The 18,882-nt window shown below is 27.5% G+C and overlaps 1 protein-coding gene across 1 annotated transcript in view; it reads left to right on the top strand.

The window, feature by feature from the left end:
* LOC100209208 (phenylalanine-4-hydroxylase) overlaps positions 1–18,882 on the top strand; it is a 40,194-nt gene that overhangs the window by 16,483 nt on the left and 4,829 nt on the right. Inside the window, exons 5-13 of the mRNA XM_065807981.1 lie at positions 6,546–6,613; positions 6,817–6,867; positions 7,744–7,842; positions 12,779–12,825; positions 13,308–13,443; positions 13,573–13,642; positions 14,317–14,373; positions 14,918–15,013; positions 15,084–15,217. Coding sequence (XP_065664053.1) covers positions 6,546–6,613; positions 6,817–6,867; positions 7,744–7,842; positions 12,779–12,825; positions 13,308–13,443; positions 13,573–13,642; positions 14,317–14,373; positions 14,918–15,013; positions 15,084–15,217 — 758 coding nt within the window. The remainder of the gene's footprint in view (positions 1–6,545; positions 6,614–6,816; positions 6,868–7,743; positions 7,843–12,778; positions 12,826–13,307; positions 13,444–13,572; positions 13,643–14,316; positions 14,374–14,917; positions 15,014–15,083; positions 15,218–18,882) is intronic.

Raw genomic sequence — 18,882 nt, 5'->3', positions numbered from 1 at the left:
GGAAATATTGCTTGACAAGTGCTGAGAGGTTGAGAAGAATGCTAAAAGAAGAGAAGAAGTTCAACATGCAAAAGAAGCTTGCATCTTTAACATCGGGCGCATGCTCGTGCCATAATCAGAATTGAAGTAGACAAGCCTTTCTCACTTGGCCAACAAGCTCAATGCAAATTGGTAATAGGATTTGAAGACAAAACATTGGCAAAGATGAAACAGTATACTCAGAAATGAGAGAATAGATTACTTAAAAGACTTGCACAGGAAAAGGGAAAAGATGTTGCTGTATTCCATAACCATGTTGACCTCTCAGTACTAAGCAGCAGTGATTTTTCAGAGAAGGAAGATGGCAATAACTTCTTTCCAGTGCCAATCAAATTGATACTGATCGGCCAAACAACTGAAACTTGCTTGAAACTGAAACTTGCTTGAAAGCTATTGATGCTCTTAATCTCATTGGATTAAGTTCACATCCTTGCTGCGACAAGAGTTAGCGATGCAGATGCAAAAGATATTGCTTTATAAAGGAGTAGCGTGCAAAAAGCCAGAAACAAGCATTGATTCAAAAAAGCAGCTGATATTAAAGAATGCTTCCAAGTTGATGGTCTACTGGTAGTCTATTTTGATGAGAATTATTTGGTATAATAGGTGGTTGTCCATAGAAGGAAGACCGTGATGCTATACTCGCTTTTGGATTAGGTATTAAAAAGCTTTTGGGTGTGCCAAAAGTTAAACAAGGAACTGAAAAACTTGTTTCAGAGGTGACTGCAAATATCATAAAAGATTAGAGATTGACACAAAAGATATCTGCCATGTCATTTGACACAATTGTGGCAAACACAGGCCACATTAATGGAATATGTGCTATTCTTAAAAAGAAATTGAGTTAGAAGGTGCTTTAGTTAGCATCAGGGGTCAAAATAGGTGTCAGACATCGCTGTTCCTCAGACAATTCTTGAGACCTGCTAAAAGAGGGCAGCAAATCATTGTTCGTTTTTTAGCAAAAATTAATAATGGTTAGTTGCCTCCTCAAACAGGTCTCAAAAACAATCTGAGGGGCTCTGATGTCAGACACTTATTTTGACATCTGTTTAGCATGTAAACATCATATACTTAAAGTGATATAAAGTGGATTTCAAAAAGATATTTGGAAATAGTACAACTGGACCAGAAGTGCTGCTATTTAAGTGCTTTAAGACATTTTGACCGAAAATAAGTCATGCAGAATTTAGTATATGTCACAATGTTTGACTGGAGAAAAAGCTCAAGCCATTAAAAGTAGTCCTCACATTTTGTTCAATTATCCTACAATTGAAAGACAACTCCAGATACTTGCAATGTGAAGATTACAAAAACTTCTGACTCTCATCTTATCTTCCTGAGAGGAATTCCCCGAATTTAGGTTCTGTTTTCATGTTTCGTGTAGACCTTATCACCATGCAAGGTGAATGTCTAAAATAATCTGCATCGTGAAGATTTATCTCTTCCATCATCAATTTAAGCTGAGTAAACATGAAGACAGATCAATTGCAGAATTTATTATCTTTACATCCTTAGTTTACATTAATGCTTGAGTTCAATGTCCAATTCCAGCAGATGCACCTTTGAATGATTTGGATTCCATTAAGCTTCTTATTGATTATAAGGATGTTTCTCCCTCCATTTTTCAGACTGCATTAAAAACGATTGGCCCACATCTCTGGTACCTTAGTGCAGTTCATTCCTCATGTTCTCTTTTCTCAATGTGTCTCAGTGGATGATATAAAAAGCCTTGCTGCTTGCTTGAGTCAACTCATGGATGTTCTGATTATCAGAAAGAAGAAAGGTATATTCGCAGCAGGAGGAATTCTTCAGCATTTCATAATGTGAAAGGATTTTGTGACCTGGTCATTGCTGCTCTTTTTTAATGCTCTTTTGCTTTCTACAAATTTTCTCATGACTGATGCTTTCCATGTGGTAACAAACTCCATATTTTCAGAATGCAACTTATAATTGTTCTTTTTATCTAAAAACAGCATCTTAAACATTGCAAAATTTTCATTTAATGCAACTGCTGAATACTATAAAATGAGAGCTTATTTATATAAGCTCATATGGTCTAAAGTATGGTTTATACATGTTTTAAATCCTAGTGAGTCTGAAAAATAAAATGCTCATGATAAAGAACCAATTTTTTTTTCCATTATAAAGTGAACCACCCTAATATGATCTACATGGGCAAAATAAAGCTCGTACAAATATGTATATGCAAATGTTTTTAGGTTGAATTGTATTTACATAAACGAAAATAAGTAAAAAACTTATAACTTAATATAACTTCATCGAGCGCATAAAAATAAAGTATCACTTTAATAAGTATTACATATTTATGCAATAATAAAAAAAAGCAAAAAATGTTTATTTGTTGTTATGTTTTGTGCGTGTCTACAAGGTTGAAAAGTTTATAATTAAAAAATTTTAAAAGCATAATTATTTTTAAATAAACTTGATAAGTTCAAATGACTAGTGTAAGAATTTCATTAAAAAACATTTTAAAAAAACTTTAAAAACTTTAATAAAAAACTAAAAAGTTTTAGTAGTTTTTAAAAGTTTACACAATATTTTTATAGTTTTATTTTTAACTTAGTATTTAAAGTACGACGTAATCAAAGTGAAAATAATAGATACGCGCTTTTTTTAAACTTAAATTTAATCTTATTTTTAATAAACAGTAATAAAAATTTTTTAATTTGTGTTACATAACACAAAAACAATTTTAAAAGTATCAAACTCCTTCATTTATGTTTTGATTACAAAAGTTATTTCTTACATTTACTTGCTTTTTCGCTATTTCAGTGTGATTTTTAAACTCTTCAAATTAGAAAAAAATGTTTCATAAAAAAGAAGAGTAAAGTAGGCACTTTTTAAATATGAAAATATGTAGAAGTTTTCAAAAAAGTTTTCAAAAAAATTCTACTTAAAAGTTGGAATGTTAAAAGTCACTTGACAATACTTTAGGAATTTCACCATTAAGCGGTTTTTAAATTGAGAAGATATACCATCACTTCAAAACGTTACTATGTGCATGTTTGAGTTGGTTGAATAAGCCTTTAAAAATGTATTACAAATATTTTGCGTTCCTCAAAGATATATATATATATATATATATATATATATATATATATATATATATATATATATATATATATATATATATATATATATAATATATATATATAATTGCTCTGTTCTTTTAAGAACATTGAGCACTCTATTGTGTAGAATACTTTTTAAAGTTGTTTAAATATATATATATATATATATATATATATATATATATATATATATATATATATATATATATATATATATATATAAATACAAAAGATAAAAATTGAACTGTTACAGAAAAATACCTTAATAGTCTTTTTAAGGAAAACACTGATGCATGTTTTGCTGTTTATTTTTATTTGTTAAATAAGCAAACATATTTTTTAAATCTTCACCAAAAGTTGCAACAGTGAAGATTGTTATTTGTGAAGTCTCCATTAAACACTTTGAAATTTTTTTTGATGAATACAGCTATAGTTTTGGCTAAAACCAAAGTGTGTTATTAGTTCACTATCCGTAATATTATCTATTTGGTGGCGATAAACAGACACTTGATGGTGTTTAATTAAATAGTAAATCTGAAGTTGAGGTAGCATTTTCGAAAACTCTTTATATGTTGCATACAAAGACTGTTTGGTCAACCCCTTCTGTAGATGATTTGTAACCTTGTTTTTGAACCAATATATGTAACTGACTTCTATGCATTTTTTGTTTTGCTTATTGGATGGCAATAACAATCTGTTGTTAGGACTGTTGGCACAAAAAATACCTGAGAGTAAGAAGCAATCTAGAGTGAGAGGGCTGCAAAGAATCCATTTGTTAATTCAGTTTGTGTTATAAGGTTCAAAATTAAATTTTAAGGATAAAAAATTGCATGAAGAAAGAAATGGTAATAATTGTTTTCTTGCACATTCTGTTGTGCTAGGATATTTAATTTTGGTCTCTTCACAAAACCATGCCATCGATCCTTTTATATTAAATAAAAGTTCTTTATTCAATATATTTAGTTTTTCAAAAATATTGGTTAAATAACTCAAATATGCCTTAGAATTGATCGTTAACAGATATTGCATTTCAGTTTTGTTAAGAATCCATGTTGGTTTTTGTATTATATTTATTTCTATATTTGAATATTAAATTATAAACAACTAGTTATATATAAACTGTGTGTAGTCTTCTCAACTTGTTATTCCAACTGTTATTATATTTAGCGCTATGGCTTTTAAGTGAGAATTCCTTGTGCGAAATCAGTTTCTTAAGGGAATACTTTCACAATAAGTTTTCGTGCAATTCTCCAATTGTGCTTATTCCGCAATCGCTAATCGTTATTCTGAACTAGCATTTGAAATGATTGTCCAGTGGGAATTTCGAACAACTGCTTTTATTTCTAGTAAGCACACCACTGCTTTTATAAACCCAGCACTACTTTTATTTCAAATTAACGGTAACGCACATTGATAGAATGATACAAGCAACTGATAATCCTAGTCCAAATACTAGTTTTTCGAATCAAATCCTAGTTTTCCGAATTAGTTTTCTGAATCCTAGTTTGCCGAAGCAAATCTTAGTTTTCCAAATGCATTCCAGCGAAAAAATCTTGCATGATGCACTTCATAATGGGTGTTTCCTTATTCCTCCTTTTCTTGTCTTGCTAGAGTAAAAACACACATCCGTCTGATCACCTTCTCTTTTGGGAAATACTGCACCATATAAATACTAAAGTTTATATTAATATGAAAGGATATTGTATGACAGCATCTAAATAAATAGCAAACATATATATTTATATCCATAATATGTATGCATAAAGCGCATCTTGGAAGCTTTTATTCTTTCTGGACTAAAAGTTGGTGAGCTTTTATTCCTACTCTTTAATTTTAAGTCATACCTCATTCTACTCCACATTTTTCACTATCTTGAGCAGTTGCTTTATTAAACAATTATTTTTTCAATTTTTCACAAGAAACATCTCTCTTAAGAACAAATGCTTATTTATTATTCCAAGAAGCCAATGTAGAATGGTCCTGTCAGATGCTAAGCTCTGTTATTCTCAGTTTACTAAATCTTCTGTCAGGTGTTAGGTTCTAGAAACTTTTGGTTAGTCTTCAACAATGTCATTAACTAAAGTAAGTCTAACATTTAATTTCTAATGGGTTTGATCTTTTTACTTATCCCCAGAATAAAGTAGAGTTATTTGCAAAGAAATCTTACTCTAATTAAACAAAACTTAAACAGATTAATCCATTGCTAAACATCTAAATCAATCTGGCTTTCAATGCTAAAGTTAATTCTCAATTAAACACTTAAACAATTTATGCTCCAAAATAGATTTCCATCATAGTCTTTAAAAAGTGTTCTCCAAAACTCTCTTCAGTTTTTGCTAAAATTTTAAAAAGTACATTTTATATAAGTGGTTCCAATTTTTCAAAATTCTAGAAAACACTTAGACCTCTCCAGCTAACCTACGATTAATCTTCACTCTGTTACTAGTTTTTTTATGTAAAGGTTTTGAAATTATTTCTTTCTAACTGCAGTTAAACTAAATAAAGTTATTTTTGAAGGCCTATGCTCTTCTTTTTTTCAAGTAACTTTAAGGGTTCCACAAGGTTCGTTATTTACAATAACGATCTTCATGAAATTTTTACATCTAAAGTGGCTCTATTTGCAGGTGACTCAACTTCATAATCTCGTGTTGACATTTATACTGCAATTTTGTTGGCTTCCTATATTGATGAATAACAACCCTCTTACTCTCAGACCAAGTTTAAAAGCACATTGTAAATGTAATTAGACCAGATTTATCTGCCAAGCTTAAGCCACTCTCCGATTGTTGTAAGGTTGATTTCTTTCTTTTTTTAATAAAAGCTATCATGGTCAATGCTCAAACTCATTCTTGCTTGGCTTCTTATTCAACAAGTTGCATCCTTTTAATGTATCTGTCCCTTCATGCTATAAAAACTTTTACTAATCCAGTTTTTTTCTTTGCACATCAAAAAAACATAACTCTAACTCATCTTCATGTTTTTCTTTTTTATACAACATGACTTTTTAAGTCTTCAGTTAACCGTTTTCTAGTATTTTAAACTATTTAAACCTATTCTCTATTTTAAAGTAACTCATAACTTCATAGTGGTTGCTTGCAATCTTGTTGGAAGTAAATTAGAGTTTAAAAATATATAAATATATGCAAAAAATTATAATATATAAAGAATTATAAATTCTTTTCTAGCCCCAGCTATTACCCCTGCTAAACCTTATAATTTTGCAGGGGCCGGGGTCCGGGTTTGCAAAAAATGTCTCATTTTTAGCCAGGAACGGGGATGGGGTCCCGGTCACTTCCTAATATACACTTTGGTATACTTAAGTATAAGGTGGAGATAAAGAGAAATTTTTGGAACTTTTTTTTAACCTTATTAAAACTTTGATTGATTTGATTTTAATGTAACATAATTTTATGATAGAGCTTTACTGATCCAGTTTATCGTCAAAGAAGGACTGAGTTAGCTTCCATTGCTAAAAGCTATCACTAGTATGATATTTTATGTAATTTTTAAGTAATTTTGATTTTTATAGTTTATTTACTTTAATGGTTTTTTAAAAGTTCTTTAATTCTATTAAAATTGCTGATTATTTTTTAATATGTATTGGTTGTTTGTGTATTGAGTATATATGTTGTATATAAATTGATTGATTGATTGCTTTGTTATTCGTTGAATGATTACTTTGTTATAGTGGCCAAGTAATACCAAGAATTACTTACACTTCTCAAGAGATTGAAACATGGTATACTATTATTACAAAATAATTGAAATAGTAAATTTTTATTGTTTTATTACAATATATTATTTTATTTTACAAACTTTTTTTTCCTAAATTATATTTGCTTTTTTGTTAGTTAGAGTTGTTAGTGCATGTTTAAAAATATTTTATACTTTAAATTCTTATAATTTGTTTTTTAAAGAAGCTTTATTTATTGTATTAAAAGGTTTTTGTAATTTTTATGCAATTTATAAATAATGGGTGGTTGGTAAATTTTGGGACAAATGTCCACCATGTCCCTGGTAGTACCGCACTCAACATGTTTCTCCGCGCAGCGGCCTTGTTCATCAAGGTTCGTGTTTCGGAGTTTTAGAGTTGAGAGAGAGAGTTATAACCGCAAGTAGGCTCCTCATCTGTACTGGCCTTTTTGGCCTTGGGGAGGTGAATTATGGGGAAAAAAAAAATGTAAAATGTAAAATGTTTTCTTTCAAATTTTTTTTTTAATTAAAATGACTCATGAAGAACAAAACTGTTTGTTCTCAATTATAAATTAAGGATAAATAAAAATAAACTGAGGATTATACTAAAAAGTGTATTAAGGTTGTATTTTCTTGCATAGAAAATGCTTCTGGTTATACTGTATAACACAAAAGTTTGTTATTAAAGTTAACAAAAATTAAAATATATTTTATCGCGACATGTATGTATAACTTATGCATACACATCGCGATGTGTATGTATAACTTATGCATACACATTGCAATGTGTATGTATAACTTATGCTTACACATCGCAATAAAAATATATTTTGATTTTTGTTAACTTGAATAACAAACTTTTGTTAAAGTTTTTTAAGTATGTTTTTTAAAGTTTGTTATAATGTTATATTTTATTTCACAGGAATAGTCTGTTTAAAATTTTAACAGAAAAATACCCCATTTACGCATCCAAAGAAGTAAACGAAATGTTTCCACTTTTAGTTAAAAATTGTGGATATAGGTAAGTCAATGTAATTTTTTTCTTAATTTTTGTTTTCCTCTGCAAAGCAAATTTTTGGTTTGCAGTGTTTTCTTTAAAAAATCTGGTCTGATTATTAAAGTGAAACTTTGATGTCAATATACTTAAAGTTTTTAAATCTCAAATTGTAAATTATTTGTATTATATATATATATTTTTCAAACATAAGCAAATTTATAAGAGACTTATTTGAACAATTGGTTTATATTGAAAAAATAACTTTAAACGAATTTCTTAAATAATAAAAAGTATCAATAACTTTAAGCCAAAAATTGGGCTTTTAATGCATATTTTGAATTCTTTTGGCCTAATTAACTTTGTGATTTATATTAAGTACAACTTCCCAGTTAAAATTGTCGAAAAACCTCCAAAACTTTAAAAAAGAAAAATTAGAAAACTTTTGAAAACTATCTGGATATTTGAAAATATTCTTTCAATTTTGCCGTTATTAGGATTTGATCTTATCTAAAAGATTAAAGATTAAAACATTAAGATCTCATCTAAATTATAATTAACTTTTTCCTAAAACTCAAATTTTTAAAATCGGTCAAGATGTTGGAGTTTGTTGCTACAATTGAATGCAATGCCTAGAACACAACATTACTTTTCTTAGCTTTGTTTAAGAATTAATATATGACTTTATTTTGCTGTAACACCTTTGAGCGTGTAGTTTCATAAATGCAAACAAGGAAATATCAAAATAGTTAAATTATCCCCGCAAATAACACGACTTTGCTAACCATAACATACCATAACCGTTATGTATGACAATGTATAATAAATAACTGTATATTGGTATGCATACGATTATACTCTGTTAATGATACTGTTACGGTTACATCATAAGAAAATACTTACATTAAACTAGCGATAGATCAAGATTAATTGAAATTTTGGTTGAACTGTTTCACAATTGAAACCGAAATCAAAATATTGGCAAATCTTTTGCTGAAACTAAGTTTAAAATTTCAGCTAAGCCAAAATATTATTTGTTTACAAAATATGATCTAAAAATGCAATTTCGTCTTTGTTATTTCTACAAATGTTTCATTGAATGTATACTCACGTTTTACATTAAGTTATAATAAATGATATTATAATTTAGTATTGAAATTTAAGTAGATTGGTTACTGGTAACTTGTAGATTTTTGCAACAAAACAAGATTTTTTGAAGGCTTTTTTTGGTAATAATTTTTTTATAAGTTAACCTTTCCACGTTAGTTGATTTTGGTTGAGGGGTCAGATAACTCAAGGCAATTTTAGCAAGACCCAGCATGACTTCATCACTTCATCAAAGTTTTCATAAATCTTCCAGAGATCAAAACTTTCAGAAGTTGTGAATCCAAATAAGCATTGTTTGGATAATGGTATTTTTTGTAACTCAAAGTTTATATCTAAGAAACACAAACCTTGTTCACTTCAAGATCACAATATTTAGATACTTGTTGTCAAAATCATGTCTGTATATTAATGCTTGATATGTCTGCATATTTACAATGGTTTGAGGATTTGCACTTTTAATACTCTTAATAGCAGAAAATAGAAATAAAAACATCAGTAAATGAAAAACTAAGAAATTTGATAACAAAAATAATTTTTATTTTTAAATAGTAATAAAATTTAGTTGTAAAAAGTGTTATTAGAATAGTTTAATTTTTGAAAATTGCCAAAAAAAATCTTTTTCGAAATTAAATAAAAATTTACAAACAAATTTATTTGAAATTTTGGTTTTCAACGCTTGATATCAACTAAAATTATGTTTCATACCATCACTGGTTAAAATATTTGTTGCAAGAGTGGTATATAAATAATAACGTGAGCAGAAGAGCCACAATAGATATCTTGCTATGCAAACTTTATCTTAAAAAAATAATTGACAAATGTAAATTTAGATTTTTATAAAGCAAACATTTTTATAAAGTTTTATAAAGCAATTTTTTTTTTTTTAATGTAAATTTTACTTTTATAAATGAACTTAGTATGTACACAATTTATGTTTAGTATTTTGTTTTTGTTCAAAAAAAAAGAAAAAAGAAAGTAAACTCTGTATTTTAATATGGTTTACTCTTTAAATGTACATATCGTTTACATTAAATTCCCAAACAAATAAAATAAATTATAACTATTTTTAGAAAAATTCTCCAGATCTTAAATTTTTTTTTATAATTAACAAAATTAAAACAGTCATAAATTTTCTTATTATAAAAGTTAATAAAAACAAGTTAAAAAGGTTACTTTAAAACAAATAAATTTTTATTTTAATGAATATGAATCCTTATTAATGTAATTGAATTGAACTTTCTTATAACACCAAATAGCATTAGTTAGTGAATAACTACGAAATACCAAGTAAATAAAAAAATCACTGCAAAATAAAAAACAAACTTTTCCAATGAGTTTAAATTAAGATCAAATTAAAGTAAAGATACAATTACTTTTGTTTTTTCAATCAAAAAAATTTTTTCATTGTTCAGCTAGAGTTCAGACTCTAACGAATTCTTTTTATAATATCATTTACTAAAAATCTTTTTGTTTTACAAGTTCCTGATTGGTGTAAGGATGTTTATTCTTGCATTATTCCGAGCTATAATAAAACTTGCTACTGTTGTAATATTTGATTCTTTGCTGAAGGATGAAATATTTATTTTTTGGTATTTAAATATTATTTTAAGCAATTCAATTTTATTTTTTTTATGACATAAATTTCATGGATATTTCTCAGAAAAATACATATATTTTGTTTCATCATTTAACATTACATGTGACTTGTAATGTTAAACTTTAAGTTAAACATAAGACATGTCAGGTCTTACTTTGAACTTAGTATTGCAAATTAAACACATTTTCTTTATTTTTATTTTCTTTTTCAATAAATTCGTATTTTTTTGCACAAACACCATAAAATAATCTGCTCTTGTCTTCAATTTTTCTTTTCTTACTTTATTGTGAAATGCGTTATTGTCAAATTTTGCTTTTTATTTAAACAAAAACTTTGTTTTTGTTTGTGTTTCAATAAAAATTTTCAGCAGAAACCTTAAATAAAAGTTTTCAATATCTTCACAATATAATTACAATAAATATATTTACAATATATTCTCAATATTATGTAGATTAATCATCAATATAGTACATATAATGCATCACTACACAAATTATGTCTATACATTAGCATTAATGTTTTTTTTCCATTCTTAGATCTTACATTGTTTTTGCATACTTTTTATTTTGTAGTCAATATTTTGTTTTGTATATTGTTGTTTGGTGATATACATGTTGTATATCTTTTTTCATCTTAAGTTTTTTATAAAATATATATTTTTTTATTGTATTGATTAGGTGTATTGTCTAAATATGCTTTGTTTGAAAAACAATTCTCCTCTATTCTAATGTACTTCATTTTTTCCTCAGACGTTCACTGCTCGTGTGCTCATTCAATGAGTTTATATAGTTTTTAAGTAATATAGTACATATAATCATTAAGTAAAAAAACAAAGATTTTTTTTAAATTAGGCAAAACAATCGAAGATAAATTTTGTTTTGTTTCTATAAAAGTAATTACCATAAATTGAAATTAAATAAAGTAAAAACTTATATATTTTGTTATGTTATATATATTTATATATATATATATATAAATATATATATATATATATATATATATATATATATATATATATATATATATATATATATATATATATATATATATATATACTACTGGTCAAAAGTAAGGGTTCACATGATAAATTTAACAATATGCAAAAAAAATTAAGACTTCTCTCATCATAGATGTTTATTTATATTGTTTATAATAAAATAATCATATTTTCATTTAATTAAGTCTCGTCATTTAATTTCTCATCTTTTTACTGTGACTGTTCCTAAGTGTTTCACAAAATCCTATTTGTCTAGTGTTTTTCCTCAAACATCAGTTCTTTAAAATTTGCTTCCTTTATCTTTTTTTCCTGATTTATATAATATGCAATCTTTTAAGTCATCTGTTAATCGTTATCTTGCTCTATAAACTTCATCTTTTCTCTTCCAGTAACTTCCAACTCTAATTGTGGTTGCTTGTAGCCTTGTTGGAAGTAAAGATGTTAAAATATATGTGTTTGTGTATATATATATATATATATATATATATATATATATATATATATATATATATATATATATATATATATATATATATATATATAAATATATATATATATATATATATATATATATATATAAATATAAATATATATAACATAACAAAATATATATAAGCAAGATATATATGCATACAAAATTTGCCAAAAAAAATTTTTTCTCATAAAAATTTAATTATAAAACTAAAAACATGAAGAAATTGAAATAGAAATAAAATTTTTCAAATGCTCCTGTCCCAAACCAGATGGAATGGTATATAAGGAATTTTTTTATTATTATAATTTTTCATATTCTTTCATAAGTGATCATGTGACATGATCATGTATGACTATACGAGAAACTGCTATCTGAAAATTAGTATATTATTTTTATTCTCTCCATTCATATTAAGTGACATTTATGCATATAATATGTTTAAAATGTAATATTATTAAAAGTATAAATGTTTATTTTCAACCATTGCTGAGAAAGTACAACACGTGTTGCTCCACACATTTAAAAGTCATCTTTTTTTTCATAATGTTCATTTTTTGCTTATAAACAATCTTGTCTTGTTACAAAAGTTGTTCGATATCGTTTAAAAATACAACTTGTGACTCTTGTCACCAATTAATGAACATTATACAAAATGTTACGATAAAAAAATACAGCATCTGACTTTTGTCAATAATTAGCATAGCTAATTAATGATTCAAGTTGAAATCACAACAATATGTTATTTATATATGAAAAAATGTATCAGTTTTACTTTTTTTGCATTTAGAGTGGGAAATATACCTCAGCTTGAAGATGTATCTAACTTTCTAAAAGGTTGGAACTTTTTGTTGTCATTGTTTATCCATCATTAGTGTCAGTTGCTACATTTTTCACTGTGTTCTAAATACTTTATGTTATTGAATAAAGTATTTAAAAAAAAATTTAATAAGAAATAAGTTGTGTCAGTGATAGAAAATCCTTAAAAGGATTCCAGGATTGTTGTTTTTTATCTATTTTAAAATATTTGAGTCTCAGTGAAAATAAGGAATATTTGATTTTATCATTGCTATTAATTGGTTTTTAAATAAAAGTATTCAACAGTTTATGGTATAGTTGCTATATTATTTATTTTATTATTTTTGTTTTATTTATGGTTACGTATTTGTAATTTATTATTATGGTTACATATTTACACATTTATATATGATTTATTTTTCTTTATATGATTTATATATTTTTATCATGTTTTATTTTAAACAATCTATTTATTTGATATTTGTATTTGAAAAATTATGCAAAAGTTGTTTTCTTATTAGAAAGGACCGGTTTTACTATTCGTCCAGTTGCTGGTTTGTTGTCTTCACGTGATTTTTTGGCTGGTTTAGCTTTAAAGGTTTTTCATGCAACACAATATATAAGACATCATTCCGACCCATTTTTCACTCCTGAACCGTAATTTTTTTTCCAATTAAAACTAGTTTTAATTTGCCTTTTTAATTAATGATTCTGAATTTATTTATATATTATTAAGTTACTTCATTTTTATATTATTAAGTTATTTCATTTTTATTTTTTTAATAGAGATACTGTACATGAACTATTGGGTCACGTGCCATTGCTTGCTGATCCTGATTTTGCTGAGTTGTCTCAAGTATTTTTAAGATAAACATATTTTATTATTTATACTTATAATAGCCTTTGCTCCCATTCTTCCGCACCCACTTTTATCTGATTGTTGCATTGGTACAACCAATTAAGAATACAATACAGTTCAGTTTACAGCTCTAGATTTAAAATAAATTTGAACTATTTTGTTATATCAATATAAAGTTGTGTTTACAGCAGAATTCCACACTCAAGTGAGTTATTTTAATTAAATCAAAATTCAATTATTCAAAAAAAAATTCAAACTAAAACCAAGTTATCATTGGGTTGCTATAGGTTTAAAAATTTTAAACTTTGAATCATGGTGTTATTTGTGTTATTTACATTATTTTTTTTATTTGTTGTTTTGTGTGTGTGTATATATATATATATATATATATATATATATATATATATATATATATATATTTATATATTTATATATATTACACAAAACAAAGAAAAAAATACTGACTTTACACAGTTTAAGGTTGGCAAAATATTGCCGACCTTATTTTTCCTGATTCTGAGGGCTGTATATACATATAAATTATATATATATATATATATATATATATATATATATATATATATATATATATATATATATATATATTTACGCATGTATGCATATTTTTATGCGTACCTACACAAATAAATAAAAAGCTTTAATTAATTTAGGAAATTGGATTGGCTTCCCTTGGCGCATCTGATGAGGTTATTTTAAAGCTGGCAACGGTAAATTAAATAGTGCAATATGCCTCATGTGGCATATTGCACCACAATTTAAACTGAACTATGGTACTTCATGAATTTGCAAATTTTCATTTCAAATTTATACCTAATTTTTGTGTGAACTTTTGCATTTTTGTGTCTCTGGAAAAAAAAATTTAAAATTATTAAAATAAAAATTTAAGGGAATAAAAATCAAGATTAAAAAAAATATTGTATAACATGTATTTTAAACTGTTAAATACACCAATATATTTTAATAAATTTTTAAAAATTTAAATAGACATTAGTAAATAAATGCATTAGACAAGCTATTATGTGTAAAAAAAAATTTATTAAAAATAGAGGAATTAAATTTTGTCTAAAGTATTGCAAATCAGCTTTTTATTATCACCAATCATGAAAAATAATTATTTAAAATATGTTTCAATGTAAATTACAGCACAGCATATTATTTATTTTTGTATGATTACAACATATTACAATATATTATAGGTTGCATTAAGTTATATCTTACATTTTGTTATAATAATATAAAATATTTTTTTAGTTATATATGTTCACAGTAGAGGTTGGATTATGCTTGCAGAATAATGAAGTGAAAGCATATGGCGCTGCACTTTTGTCATCAATTGGAGAGCTTCAAGTAAGAACTTTCTATAAAATTTGTTTTAAAAATATTTATTTTATAAATTATAATTTAAAATTCTTTGCAGTATTGTTTTTCTGAGAAATCCATAAAAGCTCCATTTGATCTTGAAGAAATATTTGCAACCAAATACTCTTTGACAGAATTTCAACCAAAATATTTTATTGCAGAGTCATTCAGTGATGCAACAAATAAAGTCAGGTAAAGTTTAGTATTTAGTATTAAAGTTTTGTATTTTATAGTTATATTTTTAAATTATTAAATTGATGTATATACCAAGTGAAGTTTAGCCTCACCCATTTTTTTGATATATAGGTGTTAGGTTTTGTAGTTAATTTTTTGATATAGGGGTATCAAGTTTTGTTATTTCAGCTTCTGGGTAAAGGCATATGACATATGATACAAATTAGAAATTATCAAAAAGCAATTTTTTTGAAAATAAAAAAGCTTTGATAAATATACATTAACCTTAGGAATTAGGGTCAGTATTTAGCAATGCCAATCTAGCTGCCAACCTTAAAGTGTTTGAGGTCAGCAAATAATTGTCAATTTCGTTGGTGTGTTTTTTGGTAACTGTGGTAGTTTATTCCATCCGCCTGATTTATTCCATCCCACTGCATAAAAACAGAACTATTTTCTAACTATGTTTAGTCATTTCTAACGACTATAACATAAAAATGCATTCTTTTTTGTTTTTTTGCCAACCTTGTGCCAACCTCCTAATTCCGAGGGTTGATATATACATATATATATATATATATATCTATATATATATATATATATATATATATATATATATATATATATATATATATATATATATATATATATATATATATATATATATATATATATATATATATATATATATATCAACCCTCGGAATTGATATATATATATATATATTTATATCAACCCTCAAAATTGATATATATATATATATATATATATATATATATATATATATATATATATATATATATATATATCAACCCTCGGAATTGATATATATATATATATATTTATATCAACCCTCAAAATTGATATATATATATATATATATATATATATATATATATATATATATATATATATATATATATATATATATATATATATATATATATATATATATATACTCTTGTTTGGTTGTTTTCAATTTTACCATTGTCAGGTCAGTTTTAGATTTTTTTTTCTTTTAAATTGTATTAAAGACTGGAAAAACTTTTTTTTTTTAAAGTTTTTTTTATTATTTGATAGACTGTCTGCCCCAATCAAACCCTCAGTGAATGTAGCGCACTTCCTTGTAGCAACAGACTATGAGATAGTTGGTGTTGCAACACTCCCTTGTAGAAGCAGGCTGTAAGATAGTCAATATAGCAACGCCTCCTTGTAGGAGCAGGCTATAAGATAGTTGATGTAGCAACATTCTGCGCATGTTATACAGTAAGATAGTCAATATAGCAACGCCTCCTTGTAGGAGCAGGCTATAAGATAGTTGATGTAGCAACATTCTGCGCATGTTATACAGTAAAAAAATAAAAATTAAAAATTCAGAATGTTTTTATTTAAAAAAAAATAAAAATAAAACATTCAGAATGTTTTAAAAACATTCTTGTCTTATTTTGCGTTTTTTAAAAAACATTAAATTTAATTAGTTTCCTCAAATGTTATAATCTAACCTTACTTTTGTCAGTTTCCTTAACTATAGGTAACATGTAACCCAGTACAATCTGCTTCATGTCCTGCTGCCTTGTAGGATACGCCTTTTTAGGCAAAGGCTAGGAGATGCCAACTCCGATTTAAAACACCCCCTGCCTTGGGGCTCTTGGTTGAGTAAAGGCTAGAGATGGTGTCTCGATAAAAATACTCATCTTGGGCAGATGTTAAATGCACCCGGCTGCTGTCTTGAAGAAGGCCTCCTTGGCAAAGACTTAGAGGGTAAACAGATTCTATCTGTTCACCAGCCTAGCACCCATTCTTCATCTATTACGCTAGCGCAGATGTATTTTTAATACATTGTTTCCAGTTTAGGATGTTGAATGCTGGATCTTCTTAACTCAATGCATGGGTTTTGCTTGTGTCTCTGTTTTTATGACTAGGCAACTCATTCTATTATCTCCTAATGAGGGTACAGCTCTAAAACTCAGTTTTATGGTTCTGAAGCCTGCTGGTAGTCAGGTTTCCCAAACTCTGTGGTAGCTCTCAGAGAGGCTGATTCCATCAACAGCTGAAAAATATCAAAGTATTAACAGTACCATGTTGCACATGGGCGGTGTCTCTGTTTGTACTTTTGGTGTGCATTGCGGAGGCCAAATTTGGAGCGTTTTCTTATGGCTTAGTGTTTATTAGTAGTAATGAGGCAATTGCTTGGGCTATTAAACAGTGTTCTGAGTACTATCTATGCTTTGAGTCAATTTCTTCAATCTAATTTAAAAATGAATAAAGTACCAAAAACTATAAAACACAAAAAACCATCATCATCACCAAGTTCTCTAAACCTATAAGTAACTTTTCTACTAGTAAGTCTTATCTCTTGCAAAGTTCACCAGACCTACCTGCTCTTTGTGAGACTAATTTGAGTTCGGCTGTCTCATCTTGTGATCTTAGTGTTGATGGTTATCTTCCTCTAATTCGTAAAGACTCCAATAGTCACATGCTTGGCCTGGGCATTTACATTCGTAAGAATTCACCCATTTGTTGTGAAACTAGGTTTGAAACCACAGACTATTCTTTTATGTGCTTTCGTTTAGCACCACTTCACTCTATTGCCTTTCTCTTTGTTCTATATCGCTCTCCTTCATCTCAAGACTGCACACTTTTTGACGTTATTTCTGATCATATTGACCAAGCCCTCTCTCTTTATCCATCAGCTAATATAGTTGTTGTTGGTGACTTTAATGCCCACCACTCTGAATGGCTTGGCTCTAGTGTCAGTGACTCTGCAGGCATTAAAGTCCACAACTTTTGTCTTTCTCAATCTCTAACTCAAATAGTCAACTTTCCAACTCGTTTTCCTGACAACCCGAATCATTTACCTTCTCTACTCGAATTATGTCTTGTTTCTGATCCTAGTCCGTGCTCAGTTTCTCCACATTCACCCTTAGGTGCTTCTGATCACAGTTTTATCTCTCTAAAACTAATATCTCATTTTTCTTCATCACCTGAATCCCCCTATTATCGAACCTCTTACAACTACAGTAATCTAGAAATCTTTCGTCTTCCTGTCGACAAATGTGCTTCTTACATAACTTCGTGGATTCAGGCTGGCATGGAATCTTATATTCCCTCACGACGATTCCAGGTCGAGCCTCACTCTTCTCCATGGTTTTCCTCACACCGTGCTGCTGCGATTGCCAATCGAAACCATTACTTCCATATTTATCAGCAAAACAATTCTCCAGAAAACAGACGCCTGTTTATTACTGCTAGAAATGATTGTAAAAAGGTTTTGTCTAATGCCAAAACCTGTTATTCTCAGGTCATGAAATCTCGTATCTCATCTCAAAAATTAGGCTCTCTTGACTTCTGGAGAATCATTAATAATATCAATAATAAGGGCAAATCAATAATTCCACCTCTCTTGTATGGTTCAGACTTAGTCACCTCACCTAAAAGACAAAGCTGAATTGTTTGCTTAAAAATTTTCATCAATATCATCTCATGATTCCACTAGTTGCTTTCTACCTGATATTTCTAACAAACAGGTTGATCCATTGCTTGACATTCATATCACTCTAGCATCCTTATCTAAAGTGATTTCCTGCCTAGACGCTTCTACAGCTTGTGGCCGGGACAACATACCTGTTATTGTCTTGCAGAAGTGTTCTCTGGAGCTGTCGTCTATACTCTCAAAACTATTCAAC

This window comes from Hydra vulgaris, chromosome 10 (genome assembly GCF_038396675.1).
Source record: "Hydra vulgaris chromosome 10, alternate assembly HydraT2T_AEP".
Taxonomy (NCBI): domain Eukaryota; kingdom Metazoa; phylum Cnidaria; class Hydrozoa; order Anthoathecata; family Hydridae; genus Hydra; species Hydra vulgaris.
This window is presented reverse-complemented; position numbering and strand designations above follow the sequence as displayed.